The sequence below is a fragment of the Cryptotermes secundus genome, unplaced genomic scaffold (assembly GCF_002891405.2).
Source record: "Cryptotermes secundus unplaced genomic scaffold, Csec_1.0 scaffold46, whole genome shotgun sequence".
Classification (NCBI taxonomy): domain Eukaryota; kingdom Metazoa; phylum Arthropoda; class Insecta; order Blattodea; family Kalotermitidae; genus Cryptotermes; species Cryptotermes secundus.
In genome coordinates this window covers 525,600-543,159 of record NW_019726221.1, presented here as the reverse complement: position 1 = coordinate 543,159, position 17,560 = coordinate 525,600, and the positions used below count along the sequence as shown (strand labels likewise).

Here is a 17,560-nt window from a genome sequence, read left to right as displayed (position 1 = left end):
AAGGTCTGTAGATTGAGGTGGTGTATTTGGTTTGCCAATAATAAAGCATGTTACTTTACAAAAAATTGTTGCTCATGACTTTCAGTACGACCCTCGTACAAAGAAATTCCTGGAAAATCAACAAATTAATTTACATTCATCATCATCATCGGCACACTGTCCTCTTTGAGCCACAGCTATTGTTGATTGATTTGATTGATTGATTGATTTGTCTTGAATTAGACCATTTGGTTTTCACTTCTTTGGATTTTGCAACAGTAACATTTATGGAGCAAGGTCATCAGCCTTGCATCCAGCCCTCACCCTGGATGACCAAAAGAACACCAAGAAATTATAGCAGAAGATAATACCACATAATTTATCCACACTGTGAATTCTTTCAGTGATAAGATTATAGTACACTGAAGGATGCCTGCAGAATATCTAGTAGGAAACTGACAGTTGGAAATAGATAATTGTATTTTTGAATACAGAACAGTTAATTTTAAATGAGGCAGCTGCTGTTCATTAAATTATTTTTCCATTATAACTATTTCTTGTATGAGTCTTGATTTCCCACTGGCCCTTCTCAAAATGTCTTTCATCTTAATCTCAGCACTAGTAGGGCTGATGACATAAATGATCTTCCTTATTTCACTGCCTACTCTTCCAGCAGCATTGAATAGTCTGTCAGTAGCATAATCATCCTATATTTGGTAGTCTCTGTAAACTGATTTTAATACCAATAAAGACTGAGGACTTATTTCAGTTTTATATTCTACATAAGCTAATTTTTTCATCAATGTAGTTTGGTTGGTTTGCTGTGCTTTGGAATTCAATTTGATGTTAAAAAATCATTGTCAAGGTGTTGCAAAATTCCTTACCATGGCCATCTACTGAGTACCCTGATTCAAGACAAAGATCCTGGTAATCATCTGATGTAGATGAGGGGCAAATCTCACAGTGTGGTCCCCAGGCAGCCCCCATTGTACAGCAGCAATCCGCCCTTGTTACAGACATGAGCCCATCAGTACGACTTGTACAGCGACCTGCCACTAGCTGTCGGAAACAGAAACCAACTCGGCGATCTGCAACATTACAATAATTTACTACCATAAAAATGTTATTTGTGACAATCATTCTTATACCAATTCTGTATTCACTAATTCCTTTGAAAGAATAGGGCCATTGATAGTTTGACATAAAATGGCACAACTATAAATTTTTATTTGTAATTTAGAAGTTTCTGGTATTGTGCACATAGTTTAGTAGTCTTCATTACACATTACAAATTTTCTATTCATTTATTAATCACTGTATTTCAGGATCAGTAACTGAATAAACCAACATATTTCTGGAGTTTATCTTACTACAATGAGATCAGTGTAGAGTGAGGAGAACACATGAGTTACTATTCAGTAACTAATTATGCTTTTAATAAAACTGCAGAATTAATAACAGTAACAGATGAAGGTAAAATTTTTATTTTGCCTGACCTCTTGAGCATGAAGGCCCACAGAGGGTATGAAGATAACACTATTTGTATTTTCTTCAGCTACGCACTCCAAGTTGCCTTTCATCCTTCAGAGAGAGCACTCTTGAGATACCACCATTCATACACCCATCTTACATCCTTCAGTATGTTGTTCTGTTAACAATCCTTTTACAGATCTGTGCATTTCTTGCTGTATGTTGACCATACCTATGCATTGTTTGCGGTCATGACTGGGCTCAAAACCATCATAGCAATCACAGCGATAACTTCCTTGCAGGTTTATACAGTTACCATTCCGACAAATGTTGGATTTGGTAACACACTCATTAATATCTCGGCAGTCATCAGTGAGTCCTACTTGCTGGTAACCCTCAGGACAGATGCATATGAACGTTCCGATCAAGTTCTTACACATGAATTTACAGTTGTTTGCAGGTGTTGCACACTCGTCCACATCTGTATCAAAAAGACAAGAAATGTTCACAATATTCATTACATGAAACAGGCACAACTACTTCCTCTATTTTGTTGTTTCTACCAGTCAGATAGGAAAAATTACTTTAGAAATACTGAACAAAAATTTATACTTAGTCTCCATATATCATTTTGTTTACAAGTTTGCCAAAATGTAGTCTGTAATGAAGCCTAATTCTTTAAAGAATGAATAAAAGGGATGCTTCTTTATCATAAAAACTTGCAACTAAAAACACAAACAAACCTTTCCCATAATCTGATTTATGTATTCACATAAACTTTACTGGCATATACTGGATTGATTATTACAGTCCAAACACTGAAAATAAAATCAAATTTTTAAAATCCAGGTATTGTAGAATCTTAAAATCTCATTAAATCTGCAAAGCATTAATCATGCTGTTGCAAGGTAAAATAATTAATGCATAGATGACTACAAATCAAAATATACTTTTATGTGCTATCTTCAATCAAGTGACAACAAATTTCAGCAGTTACAAGTGAAACTATGGTTCCAGAATATAACAGCACATTTCTATTATCTGTACTTAATGATGGCACGGTATATTTAAAATGTGACAAGAAACACCGTATTTCAGATTTTTAAATACATCACACCTGCTCAGAAACTACTGAGAATGAAACTGTGGAATCTCACGCACTGTATATGCAGCTATAAGAGGCTAAACCTTTTCCTACAGAATGTATACATTTGTTCTGCTATTCCTACCAGTGCCAGAGGCACCTCTCATGCTCAGTTTCTAAAACAGCCTATAGCTGCTGCATTGCAGTATGTTCAATTGTTTCCATATCACCAAATATTTTGGCTTTGGAGGCTATTTAAATTTCAAGGAACAGAATTTTGTTGTGAATAGGGATGCTATCTCACTTATGGAATACTGTGTGAGCTGAAAGTTGCCACATAAGCTTGGCTGAGTGGGCAGATACATTGTCATGATGCATCTGACACTCACTGTATTCCCATGTTTGTTGATATTAATGATGCACTGTATGACTGTAATATCTCAGCATACATAAACAGAAATGTTCTTTAACACCCCTGAGACCCGAGTAATGTAATTCCATGAATGTAAGATTTGAGATTTTCATGGCGGTGACTATGAAGAATGAATGTTTATGGGAGCAAGAAAGTTTCAAATAAATGCTGTAGAAAAGTAAAACACATTTTATATCCACATTATTTGTATTTGAGATAATTTGATAATTAATTCGAGATGATTAAATAAGACGAATTTTTATGCTATGTCTTATCATAATTGAAGAACAGTTTGCCCTATCTAATTTTTGTCATTTATAAGACAGCAGAGAACAGTATTAATAAATTGAAAATCTAAAGGCATAACACAGTTAATGCACCAGAACTGATATTCATGGCACTCATTTCATAACTTGTTCTTTTGTGGAATGGAAAGGGAGCAGATTCTTGTGAACATGGTAGTGAAACTTTGAATACCATTAAAGATGGGGTCTTTCATATCCAGCTGAAGAACTGCTAGCTTCTCAAGAACTCTGCTCCACAGAGTTACTTAGCTCAAGGATGGGGATTTCAACTGTGATTGCTATTGAGTTTCATTATTAAAGCCACAGATCCATGTTCTGTCACCTGTTATGACACTACACAGTGAAGCAAGCCAGAAGCTATAGACAAGAAGTTCTCTATCTGCTTCTGTGTCAGCAGTCATGAAAAAAACTTGGCCTTGTTCCCATACTTTTGCTGAAAATGGTCTGATACGAGTAACAAGAAATGTCAACCACTTCAAGTAGTCAGTCTCCTGTCACTTTACAGTAAATAAATTGAGCCACTTGAAACAGCTTGCTCAGCTCATTGCTGCAACTACAAATGCTATTTGCACTGTGTCTGTTTCTGTCTTTCCAGTCATCTCATAACATTTAATACATACATACATATTTAGTTCTGTACTCTCAGATACCATTATACACTGACCATGAAAAACTGAAGTAATGGAATGTGGTGTTAATAGACCTTGACATGCAGTAATATTACAGAACATGTTCATCTCAGCCACAGCATTGCACACTGAAATTTATCTGAAATAGGATACTCTGTGGTCAGATCCAACATGAATACAATGCATGAAGGAAAGTACCAAAACTTTAAGTACTGATCAACAGGTGTCATTGAGACAGCAAAAGAAACAAGAATACTAAAAAATTAATGTCTTCATATGAAGGATTTGATTACAGTCATATATATAATGGCTGATTCCTGCCAACAGTTAGTTGAATATTGTAATTTACAACATTGAAATTTAAGTTATAACATAAGAATATAATTATATTCTTTAAAAACTTGTAACTATGAAGACTGCATATGCCAGTATACTAGGTATGTCATATTATTGATACAGTGTAAGTGCCTCCAGGAGAACCTTGGCTAAATGGATACATCTCTCTTTCAGGTGAATTATCTCATCTAGTTTAGGGAATACAGAGGAAAATTTACTGTAAAATTACCTCTAATAAACATAAATTAAAAACAATTTAAATAAAATTACATATTTGAATGTTTATTGATTTATAATTCTGTTTCATATGTAGTATGTTTGCTGGATGTGTAGAGTACTTCATAATGGATAAGGTAAAAAGCACAAAAGAAAAAGAACAGAAAAATCAGAAGAAGGAGAACTACAAAAGAAATACAACTCAGTATGTGTGCAGGATGGATCTCTGGCTTGTGGTTTAGATAAATATTATAAAGGGTATATAATGTTCAAGGGCTGTGCCATATTCATGTTGTTAGATGCTAACTTCTCAGCATGGAGGCCTGGGTTCAATCCCAAGTGACCTCGTAAGATCAATGGTGGATAAAGTGGCAATGGAGCAGAATTTCTGAGATTTTTTTTAACTTTTCCCCTGCTAGTCATCGTTCCACTACTGCTCCATAATCACATATTACTGCTCCTTGAGATGTGGAATAGCCTTGACCAGGCAGCACACTATCCTATGTACGTGTATTTAAGTACAGAGTTTGATTTCTGACCCAGAACTATAACTGGTTCCAGGGTAAGATCATTTTTTTATATAATGTGGAATATTTCTGTCCAGAAGTTAGTACTTTTATTAAATAATAACTTCTGATAAAGGACAAAATGTTCAGACACCTTTAGAATCCCATTATATGGAAGGTTTACCATATAAATATAAGATACAATTTCGGTTTGGGACTTATTGCAGAACAAAATATACTCTGGGTCTGTCAAGCTATAACTTCAAACTTCTGCCTCAGATTACCTTGACAGTGTCTCCCATCTGGTGCCAAGGCATAACCATATGGACATATACAGCGGAAAGATCCTGGAACATTGTGGCATCGGAAGGCACACTGATTTCCCATCTCCTGACATTCATTAACATCCTCACACACCTATTGAACATATAAAAAGCTTATGAAGTAATATAATCAGGACACCTAATAAATAAGACTAAGTAAATGGGTACTTATCTATATGAAACACTATATTACCTGCATTGGTCCAGGGGCAAAACCTTCATTACAGGAACATTCAAAGCCACCTTCAACATTACTGCAAGTACCGTTACCACAGATATTTTTTACTGATATGCATTCATTGTCATCTGGAATCAGATAAAGGTATGGACTTTATTAATTGGACTCTGTGATAGGGATCAGTGGCAGGGTCCCGTGAATGTGGGGATGAATCTATGAGTTTGATAAAACATGGGGAATCTCTTGACTAGCCAAATGGTTTCTGGTTTCTGGAAAGGACTCTGCTCCATGGAGTTACAGGTACATAATACATCACCTGAAGACTTGAAAATATAATTTTCTATTGTCACTAATAGGTGTTGGAAAAGAGGTTATAGGGTTAACAAATTAGGAAATGTATGCTTAGTGTACAGTTTGGGTGTGATCGCTCTGTTTTTGCATCAAGATATTAAACATACTCTTTTTATTTATTAACGATCTATGAAAAATACAGAAATATTTATAGAAAAATTGAACTTGGCATAAAATATGTATTTCACTTTTACTCCAGCTTTTGCTAAGAAATATTTTTTTGCTTGAGTGGCATAAAGAGATGGGTGTAAGTCCTTATGTATAGTGCACATTTTCTTTTTCAATTTTAATTAAACTGGGATGTGTCATCAGATTTTACTAAACTCCCCAACATCAATCTTCATGAAAATCTGTTTAGTGTTTCTTGTATTTATCCATGTTATAAACAGATAAATGGACAGGCAGAATAATTTTAGTGTGGGCTCCATAGGGATATGAATGAAGCTAAAAATAAACATGAAAATCAGCCTCAGTAAGTCAACCCTGAAAATCTAACAGAGAATAGATTAATCACGAACACATTTATTAAAACACAAATATTCTTACCAATGCACTTTTTGCCAGTTTCATCAAGCACAAATCCAGTAGGACATTCACATCGGAATGACCCGTCTGTATTAATGCAGTCACCTCCCTCACAAGCATTAGGCATGAACACACACTCATTAAGATCTTCTCCTGTGTCCCCTCGACCGACTCCTTGTGGGCACAGTTTGTGGAATTCAGCTGGAGGAATAAGAACCAAAAGACTAATCAGGCATTAATTACTGTTTTCCAGTGCTGGAATCATTCGGGCATTAACCATTTGCTGGATCCTGCAACCTCTTAGCAGTGCTCCAACCTATTTTATATTTAATATGAGCTTCCATCAAGCAAGTTCCACAACTCCCAAACAATGAGGACGGAGGATGACAGAAAAACGTAATGGCAGACACAGTGAATCTATAGTTTAATCTGAGCTAATAATGATGAATGAATGCTGAAATTTCCTACACTTAAGATTTTTTAATTTAATCAGAAGTGGAACTGGCAGAAAGAGAAGTCTGTTTCATTTATTGTTAGCAAATTTTTTGAGAATTTCCAGTATATATTGACTGTCATTTGAAGATTGAAAACACTGCCATTAAGAGTAACTCCCTGTCATAGAGGGAAAGGTACATCAGGATTACATTTATAATTATTGACAATGAGACTTAGCACGTACAAACATTCTTTATAAAACATGAGAGAAAAACATTCCCTTACAAGTGACAGGACCACCAGAAATGGCATAATCATGGAGCAAAATACTATTTTCAAAGGAATAATTTTAATATGTTGGTGAAGATTATATTTTCACTTAGATAACACAATTCTCGAAATTAATGTTTTTTCAATGTACATTATACTCAAGTTAATTGAAAAACTGTCATTAACATAAAGGGAAACCAACATCCAGGTTGATGTAAGATACTAAACAGTGTAAAATGGCCTGAGACACTACTATCAATACCATGAACCTTGCCATTCAATTTTCTAAACTAATAAGTGCTCTACAGAATAAAACAAAAAACCTCAAAGGGTCTTGATATAGGCCCCACTTGTATCCCATTTCCTTCTTGCAGAAAGACAGAGAAAAGATTTTGATCAGGGCTTTTCGAAAAACTGAGGGTCCACTTTGTACCATTGCACACTATAATCATGTGCCTCATTATGAAAAATACTGTGATCACTAAATCATTACTAGGCAATGCCTGCAACATACAACAATATTGGAGCAGTGTTTTCTTTGTGTGCAACTTGCGTGTGCGTGGTTACGTTACACAACAGAGGGTAGTAATCATGTGATGTGTTTTCTGTGATGCGCGTCCAAGCCATGTCTATATAAGGAAACCAGTTTTAAGGAACAGAGCATCGAGAGAATGTGAATTCAGTTCAGGTGTCAGTAGGAAATAGCTATGGGAAGGTCGTAGTTGAAGAAGAATTAGAAGTTGGCCTGTGAAGACTTAACGAGTGAACTGCAGGCTTAGTGTGTGCTGTAGTACAATGATATGGGGAGTGTGTGATTTAGTGGTATTTTATATAGTTCCTGCGATGCCAGGAAATGGATAGTGAAGACCAGTGGAAAAAGATTGAGAAGATAAGCGTGGAGTGATTTGTAGTGTGAAAATCAGTAATGGTGTTATAATTATTTGTAGTTATGACCATGTAAGTGGTCAATAAATCCAACTACCAATCCAGACCCCATCTTTAGTCACTAATACACGTGACAACTGGTGTCAAAAGTGGTCGGATTGGATCGATTGCATTATTGGAGTGAAGATTGCCTCATGTAGTTATATCACCACATTATGGAGGAGAAACAGATGAAGGAAATGCTGGCATGCCTCCTGACTGAAATAAGAACCAATCAAGAAGAAAGGAAAGCCAACCAAGCCAAGAAGGGGGCAGAGACATAAACCAACCAAAATGTGCTGGCCAGGATGGAAGTCAAGACGGACATAAATCTAAAGGAAATGCCACTTTCATGTGACAGCTGGTAAACACGCCCCCTTAAGAACATGACAACAATATATGGGAAACTGTGTTTTCTACTCAGTCTGCACCAAGCAAACGCACAGAACAACAAGATGTTTATTGCTAGGCAACGAAGCTGTAAACACATATCCTTAACAAAAGAAGACGGTGTTTTCTGTCAGATCTGTGCACAGGAGTTATCTTGAAGATAACACATACACACACACACACAGATATACCAGTCTGTCAAACAGATGTTTTATTTTGTTGGCATACTGTGCAGCAGGAGAGCAGAGTCAAATTTTGTGGTCACCCATCTGACTCCAACATATCACCCTGTGGTTTCACTTGGTCATTCTGGTATTTTTGTGATCTATATACATTGGAATGCCTTAATGATCTGGTATTTTGATTCCAAGCTTTGGTAAGCTTGAATCCTTCCTCTCTCTTGGTATTATTCAGATGCAATCTTATTTCCATGTAGCCTGATGTTTTGGTTAGTACTTCGGCTTCTTGGAACTGCCTGCCACATTGTTATTACAGGTTGTAGGAAATTAAATCAGTAGAGTGTCTGGGTGGCCTCAGATGGCATAATGTTCATACCACATTTTGTGAATATTGACGAACTGATAAAAAATACACAAATACACACTACAAATATACAGACACCACAGTGATCTCACCCACCTATTTTCTTTCTTAAATTGGAGTAATTAAGTAAAGCTATCCTTGTAACAGGCCGTGAAGGCCCATAGGGTTGTGAGACGTTGAGGGTCCCACATTATCTAGACAGTCGGCTCAAAGATGGCGGTAAGGTTGTCAGCCTTAGGTGCCGGCTGCCCTTTACTCCCCAGGAAAATTATTTAATTAATTCCTGGTACTCATTTCTGTTAGAGGCTGAGTCAACCCCAGGGCCATAGTGGGGCTGGAAGGATTAGGTCAATTGAAAAAATCCAATGACCTCATCAGGATTTGAACCCACGACCTTCCAGCTTGTAGCATAGCCCCTCAGCCAACTACGCTACTGCATGCCCCCTTAAAATAGGAGAGCAGGCTAAAATTATTAAAATATGTTTTTCATGAGTTTTTGTTGAATATCTTGTTGCACCACAAAATTATACTTGTGAGGAAGAATACTGTCTCTATAAATGTTCCATATCACCAAGACTGGCAAACCTTTGTTGTAACTTGTAGCAGTTATATAGCACAGATCACTCACCCACATTATCAATTCCCAGAGGGAAGAAAGGGCAGTGAAAAGGGTTGGGAAATGCCATGTTGCAATGTCTTTTTACTTGATGTGCTAACTTTTTTGGAGGGATTGAAATATCCCACAATATGTCTCAGGGTTGTAAACATATTAACCCCCAAAAAAAGTTACTTAAGTTGCTTTGTATGTATTCTTCACTACTGCCCATAACAGAGAATCACTATGGTTTGAAGTTATACAATACCTGAACCTTGGCGAGGACATTGTTCACAGTATCGACCCCATGCCAAACCCAGGGAACAGCAACATTTCTTTGCTGTAATGGGTATCATGCGAGGACGAGAACACTGCCCTAAAACAAAGTGCTGGGTTGAAACACAGTATATGGTCATAGGCAATATTCAACGTAGATTTGTAACAATCAGTATCAATGGCAAATGAACAATAGTTTCTTCTGATTCGAATATAAGGAAATTTCTACTGACTTTATCCACTTATACTGCACTGGCACCTGCTATTAAGTTCAAATTATTTTAAATATTTTCAATGGTAGATTCAATTTACATTCTAATAATGCATTAATTCTCTGTAGCTGATATGGAATATGCTGAACCTCTGTGAATGCCTTACTGATTCGCAGGGCCTCACAAAGCACAATTTAGAAACCACTGGTATAACTAAACATGATATCCATTTCTGAATGGAAGAATGTGATTAATAAAAGAGCAATGCTAACCTCTATAGAATTCATTGTAACACAGTTCCTCTCGGACATCAATACATTTCATACCATTTGGACTGAGTATGTAACCTTCAGGGCACTCGCATATCACCCCTCCATCTGTATTAACACATGCTCCTTCCTCACAAATTCCAGCATTCTCCACACATTCATCAATATCTGCATGAGTAAGTACATTTCTTTCATTAGTAATGAATAACTGCTTAACCATGTAGCCATTTTCACTTTATTCTCTATGTTAATAGGAAACAGTATGGCCAAATAGTTCTGAGTCAGAGATAATGGCTTAACTAAGAATTCATGTCATAATATTTGTGTCAGCTGCTGAGAATTATTATGTACATCAGGGACAGTGATGGATACCATTCTAATAAAGAACTAAAAATAAGAGAATGTTAATGTAATCCATATCCACTTAATTATGAACTGTACCATGTAAGATAATCATGGACACCAGAAGTGGAATAGATGTCCTTCTAATTTTTATTATCACTGAAATTTAAAAATGTAAGAAGGATATTGTCTCCATGCAATTATAACCATAGGAGCATTCTTGCACAGATTCAGCGTTCTTGTGACCTGTTTTTTGAAACAAAAGAAACCTGTGATCACCCAGTATATCCCCAAATATTGTATATAACCCCTGCTCCAAAATTACATGGCTTCTTTGCTTGAGATATTTCCTTTATTGCATGTCATGACCTCCAAATTATTCACTAGTCACGAAACACTATTTTGATGGTCAGAAATTTTATTATTTGTGTAACATAACTGGCATATTAAAAAATCATAATTATGTACACTATTGTACACTATAATTGTATTGTATGCAGGTGTAACTCTGCAATAATCTTCACCATAGTTTTAAGAAAACATTAAGTTCCCATAAATGGCTCTGACCCTTAACAAAATGACCCATGAAAATTTGCTCTTCATCAAGATGTTTACTCAGATTAATTTTTACAGTGGAGAAATGAAGTCCCCCTTGCCATGTTACTGATCAACAATTCCTAGAATCCTGATCCTGTCCCAACCGATACACAGTCCTACCACTTTTCTGATAATCTGAGCATGTACTTCATGTCCATATCTGCCCATTAATGTTTTCTGCACCCAATCTCCTTGTCCTTTTCCCCTCCCTACCCACTTTTCAATAGAAATTCATCAATTAACTCTTTCAAATTATTATTTAGTTTTAAATCCACAACAAACAGCTATTCCCAATTACAAACTTGCTTACAATTTTTTCCTCCACATTAAAAACCTATCAAAATCACATTAAGGCAGTAGAACCTTTAATAAGCTGACACATGACTCTGTGTTCCTTATGTTAATGATGTCAATGCCAGTGTCACAGTAAAGACATAGTAAATTTGCTGCTACTGAATCAAAATAATACCTTCACACACATTTCCATCAGGACCAAGTTCATAGCCAGGTGGACAGCTGCAGATATATGATCCCATCAAGTTCTGGCACTTTCCTGGAGGAGGACAGGTCCCTGGAACCTAACCCAGAAATATATCAAGTTTAAATACTAATTCCATGGAGCTGAGTCCTTCTTGAGAAGTCATCAGTTGCTCAGTTACTTAAGAATATCCCAACATTTTATGGAAGCCAAAGGTTAATAACAGCGTTCACAAGAGCACATCACTAGTCCTCAACCTGAGCCAGATCAATCCAGTTCATACCACATCCTCTTTCTTTAAGATCCATTTTAATATTACCTTCCAACCTCATTCTGGGTCTTTCTAGTGGTCTCTTTCCTTTCAAAACCCTAAACACATTTATTTTCTCCCCTATGCGTGCTACATGCCCCACCAATCTCATTCTCTGTGACTTTATGATTCTAATTGTATTGGCCGAAGAATACAGGCTATGAAGCTCCTCACTATGCAGTTTTCTCCATCCACTTATTATTTCATCCCTCTTCGGTCAAAATATTCTCCTCAGTACTCTGTTTTCCGATACCTTAAATTTGTGCTCTTCCAGGTTTAAATTCATTCATCTGTAATCCGTCAAGACGACAGGTCCACAGTCTCTTCCAAAACAGTTCCTCCTAAATACACTTTTATATTTAAAAAATTGGAAAGATTGGAAAAGGTGGAGGTGGGGGGCACTGTAGGGTGTCATGTGACTAGTCAGGAAGCAAGCCTGTTGACCTTGCAATTAATGTGAGAGTTGCCATGAAGCGGTGAACGTGGCAGTGAAACTTGAGAATTGCACCAAGGAGGGGCAATGATCTGTGATACACATTTTTGTTGGCAGAAGATGTACCAGGTGGACAAATTCATCAGGATGTGTGTGCTCAGTATGGGGAAAATGTTCTCTCTCGTGAAGTTGTGTATGAGTGGATTCAAATGTTTAAAAATGGCCACACGAATGTGGCTGATGCAGAACGCTCGGGTTGTCCCACCACTGCCACAACTGCACAGAATGAAGAAAGAGCTAGGGAACTTATTCTTCAAAACACAAGAGTAATGGTCGATTAAACTGCAAAATAACTGAACATCAGCATTGGGTCTGCCTATTTTGTGGTACACAATAACCTCCGTTCCATAAAGTGTGTGCTAACTGGGTACCTAAGGAAATGACAGATGAGCATAAGAGCATGCGCTTAGACATTTGTTCCTGGCATTTGCCCTGTTTTTATCTAATTCGGAGACTGGATTCTGTCTCTGCCTTCAAGTAAAACCTATTCAGTTGACAGAGCTAGTCTCTCTCTCCAGACAACTGTACCAATGACAGATAGGGTATACAAGCCAAGCACAGCATAAACCATCTGCAAGAGTTAAGACAAAACAATAAAAATTCCACAGGTACGAGGCCTTGAATCAGAGAACTGTCAGAATAAAAGGTGAGGATGTTTTACATAAAGATGGAGACAGAAAACAGTCTCTGAAATGCTGTGTTTTTAAATAAAATCATGACGGTGTTTTAGACAAAAACAGGACAAAGATAATGTCCAGAGACATAATATTTGCACTCTGAAGGGACTGACTGCCATACTGAATTTGAGCACACTACATATAATACTAACATTTAAAACATACCAACCTCACGACATTCATCTACATCCCTACAGTGCTGTCCGTCAGCTGCCAAAATATAGCCATCTGCACATTCACAGTTGAATGAACCCAGAACATTACGACACCGTCCATTGCGACACAGGAAAGGCATGATGCGGCATTCATCAATATCTGAAAGGTACGAGAAAATCTCCTGTAGTAATTATATACAGGAGCACTATTACAATATAAAATTCTGCTCTATACTTAAATATGATACAGAACAACTGACTTTACTTCCCTTGCTATATTGGTAACTAATCTTTTAGATTTTCTCATATAATATCCCAAATGACATAAAAAATATACTTGAAAGGTAATCAATGTACTGATTAGGTTAAGAGGTTAGTATCCTCCGTAGATGTGCATTATATTTAAATATTGCAGCTACTGACTTGTACTTTAAGTCTATGTACTTCATTACATCATTCTAACAGGCCAAGAAAGATTTTGTTTAGTAAGTTGCATTTTACAAAGTTAACTGTCAAATCATTTAAAATATAGCCTGTGCTATAAATTATAAATGATTCATCTGACCAGTGATTATGTCATGGAAAGGTTTTTATATATGGGATCAGTATTAATTATTTTCTAGTTCTATAGCCTTGTGACAATAGCTGGGACAGTATAGTCAGTATAACAACTGGCTACGTGCTGGATGACCAACGGGTTGAAGTTCAAGTCTCAGTAGGATCAAGAATTTTCTTTTCTCCTCATTGTCCAAACTGGCTCTAGGGTCCACAGTCTCCTATCCAATGGGTTGAGTGAGCTCTTTCCCCAGGGGTAAAGCGGCCGGGGGGTGAAGCTAGTGCTGAGGTCAAGAAAATGTGTCTGTATATATCTAATCCCCCATGTGCCTTCATCGCATAGTCCTTAATTAGTTAAACACAGGGACAACTTTACTTTCTTTTATATGTTTGCGACATCTAGTGGTGTAATGCGCAAATGTTCTCTGGACGCTGTTATTCCTCTGGGACTCAAGACTACATTAAGTCTACAGAATTTTAGAGATCAAAGAGTGGTAATCCTCTAGTGTTGTATTTGGGAGCTGCTAAGGTCAAATATCGACTGGGACACTGACTATTATGACTAAGGTTTTTCATGGGTTTCCTCAGTGCCTCCAAGAAGGCTACAGGCTGGATGACTGGGGTTTGATCCCCAGCAAGGGAATCTAAGCAATTATAGGGAGAGCAGTATGTTGATTAGGCTATGACCACTTCTTTCCAGATCTCTCCCACTTCGTACCATCGTACCATTTGACGCTATATAATCTGCGAAACAGTATCACAGAAGAGGTCATAAAATTGAGTTTGCAGACTGACTCTGTCTCCATCCTCAGTAAAAAGAACCAACAAGAAAGGGGGAAGTACCCATTCAGTCAAGCATGGTAATCAGGGCTAGTCCTTGATGTCTACTGATGTTTTAGAGAAACGTGTTGCCTCCATCTTTAGGGTCAAAGAGTGATCCAAGCAAGCAACAAGCAGCTTGGTTGTTTGATTATGTTCCACCGATATAGCAGTACACTTCCACCCCATTAGATGGAATAGTACCCTAGAAGACAGCTGTATTTGTAGTCACCACCAAGGCAATCACAAATCTCAATGCTGGGCCAGTAGTAATGTTGGAGACATGGTCTGGACTCCAGATGATGTGTGATATCCATGGAAAGTTCTGACATCATAAACATTTTTACACTAAATTCTGATTATTATCACTTGTGAAAACTATGACAGAGTAAAGTAACAGCTACAGATTGGATAGCCAGCAAGCATGATAAGAATTTTCTTTTCACCTTCACATCAAGAATGAATGAGGGCTAAGCCAGCCTCCTAACCTATAAACCTTCATTTATACACAGGAATGATATTTTAATACACATACAAATGCAATAATATCATTAATTAACAGTATAGATTATGGAGAAGTGTACCAATGCAGTCATTGTTGTGGCTGAGCTTGAAGCCTGGGTAGCAATGACACTTGTATGATCCAACTGCATTGACACAAGTGCCATTGTTGCATATGCTTGGATGACGTTTGCACTCATCTATGTCGAGACAGGAGTCTCGTGTAGCTGTTAGCTGGTAGCCATTCTGACATATACATTGGAAGCTTCCTTGAAAGTTGTTGCACTCCCCATTGCTGCAGATTCCAATTCTCTCTGTGCACTCATCAATATCTGTAAGAAGTGACAGTGTATAAGAAGACAAAGGCCATTAAGAATTTTCTCATGGCAAGAAGCATACTCCAAAATAATTGCAAGTACAATAAAGATTCAACAAAATGCTTTCCTAGTGTGATTACCAGAGATAAAATTCAGGAGAAAATGAATATCTGGTAACAAGATACTATGAACTAGACCAAATATTTTTAATTTATTCAAACATCTTCCCACATGGTTATGGTACTATCTTCTTAGATCAACAGGGATGCCTTGCAATGCACATTTCCTCTCTCCAGGCCTCTGTAGAAAGCTATAATAAGGGGAAGTGAAGTTCAGTTGGATTACAGCAGGTTGTACACAATCAGGTCTATCAGCAGACTACAGACTTCATGAGGAAGGCATCCAGTGCTTGGTCTCACTACTTATAGTGATTTGTGTGTCTAAGCCAAATAAATGTTTGATAGTAATCAATGGATAGTGTTTTACAATTGAACTTCATCCTCATATAATGAATCTGAACAGATCCTTACCTACACAATCTCTCACACTTATTCCAAGCTTGTAACCTTCCGGACACTGACACTCAAAGCTTCCTGGTGAGTTGACACATTGAGCATTGCCTCGACATGGACTTGGAACGCGTATGCATTCATTGTCATCTAAAAAAATACAATTCTGGAATACATTTATTCAGATAAAAGGAAACTGGATGACGAAGATAATTCATAGTATCAGCTATAATGAATCATTTGCTGAAATGGCATAAAGCTATGTTACTCTAAACAACTTAATTCTCAAAAGTTCCATTTATGTGGATGGATAAAAAATATTATAACCTCTGATTAACATATCATATATCTCATACTATGTAGGTAATTCAAATGAAAATAACTGTTTTCCTACAACACAATTTCAAGTGACAAGTTGTTTCCTTGTGGTGTATTTGCAACCCTGCAGAGTGCAAAGTAAGTCTGTTTGGTCACCCCATCCTTCCATTTGTCTGTACACATAAAACAACTCAAGAATACTGAATGGGTTTTCATGAAATATGGCATTGAAAAACTTTACAAAATACTGTCATGCCATTTCAATCTTCATTTAGATTGGACAATTTTAATGACCACCTTATATGAAGACCTGCATATGTTTCTGCATGCAACTAATTAAATATTTCTCATGATGAAAAATGTTTGAAAGAGAACTGGTACAGAAAAATGAAATACATGTTCCAGGTCCAATACACTTTATCTGTGAATCTTATATTTTTTAGATGAATAAACAAAGAGACACCACTACACATACATTCTTGAAATTGCATATTCAACCATCAACAATGGTCTCCTCAACACAATTGCAAATAAATACATACATGTAAAGGGTATGATCTTCATTGAGTTTCAGATTATTTTCTAGCTTATTTTCCTTATTTAGTTCTCCCAGAACTTCTAGCACTATTTTTAGGTAGTTCTCTGTTATAATATGACTCTGAAGCATATAATGAACAGTCGTATGCCGGCTCAATGTATAGAAAACATAACAAACGGCAAAATATGTTGTAAGTTTCTGAAAGTCTGACACTATATGTAAGCTGACAATTATAGTATGAAAACATGAGTCTGTATAGCTCTGAGATGTCTGCTAGAACAAAGAAATGGTAACAGTTTTCCTATAGCGGTCTCATTTTCCAGACTTATGCATGAATATCCCATTATCTTAAAAGTGGCATTTTTTCATCTCATTTTCCAGACTTATGCATGACTATCCCATTATCTTAAAAGTGGCATCTTTTTCAATCAGTTTCTACATTCTGCAGACTTCTGAGTGAAGACAGCATTCAGTCTGGTTGCTGGTACCACTGATCACATTATGAATCTTCACTGTCGTGAAAACATCATGATTCATATAACTTTTACACTGATGTGGAGTTACAGTGCACAGTGCACAGTTGGCTGATAGATCATGATGGCATCATGGCACTGTTGTATCATTATACTGGGGAAGAAGTTTACTGCATACCAAATAATATCAGTTATTTGTACCGAAAAGCAATACAGGCATTCATAGCAAAGAAATAATTGTTCTCATTTC

At 36.8% G+C, this 17,560-nt stretch overlaps 1 protein-coding gene across 1 annotated transcript in view; it reads right to left on the bottom strand.

Moving 5' to 3' along the window:
* The window catches only part of LOC111863844 (fibrillin-2), a 202,012-nt gene that overhangs the window by 18,168 nt on the left and 166,284 nt on the right, over positions 1-17,560 (bottom strand). The window contains exons 35-45 of the mRNA XM_023850590.2: positions 16,003-16,131; positions 15,239-15,487; positions 13,295-13,440; positions 11,637-11,745; positions 10,232-10,396; positions 9,740-9,847; positions 6,336-6,515; positions 5,454-5,566; positions 5,222-5,354; positions 1,682-1,930; positions 864-1,067 (exon numbers count right to left, since the gene is read on the bottom strand). Of these exons, the coding sequence (XP_023706358.1) occupies positions 864-1,067; positions 1,682-1,930; positions 5,222-5,354; positions 5,454-5,566; positions 6,336-6,515; positions 9,740-9,847; positions 10,232-10,396; positions 11,637-11,745; positions 13,295-13,440; positions 15,239-15,487; positions 16,003-16,131 (1,785 nt within the window). The remainder of the gene's footprint in view (positions 1-863; positions 1,068-1,681; positions 1,931-5,221; positions 5,355-5,453; positions 5,567-6,335; positions 6,516-9,739; positions 9,848-10,231; positions 10,397-11,636; positions 11,746-13,294; positions 13,441-15,238; positions 15,488-16,002; positions 16,132-17,560) is intronic.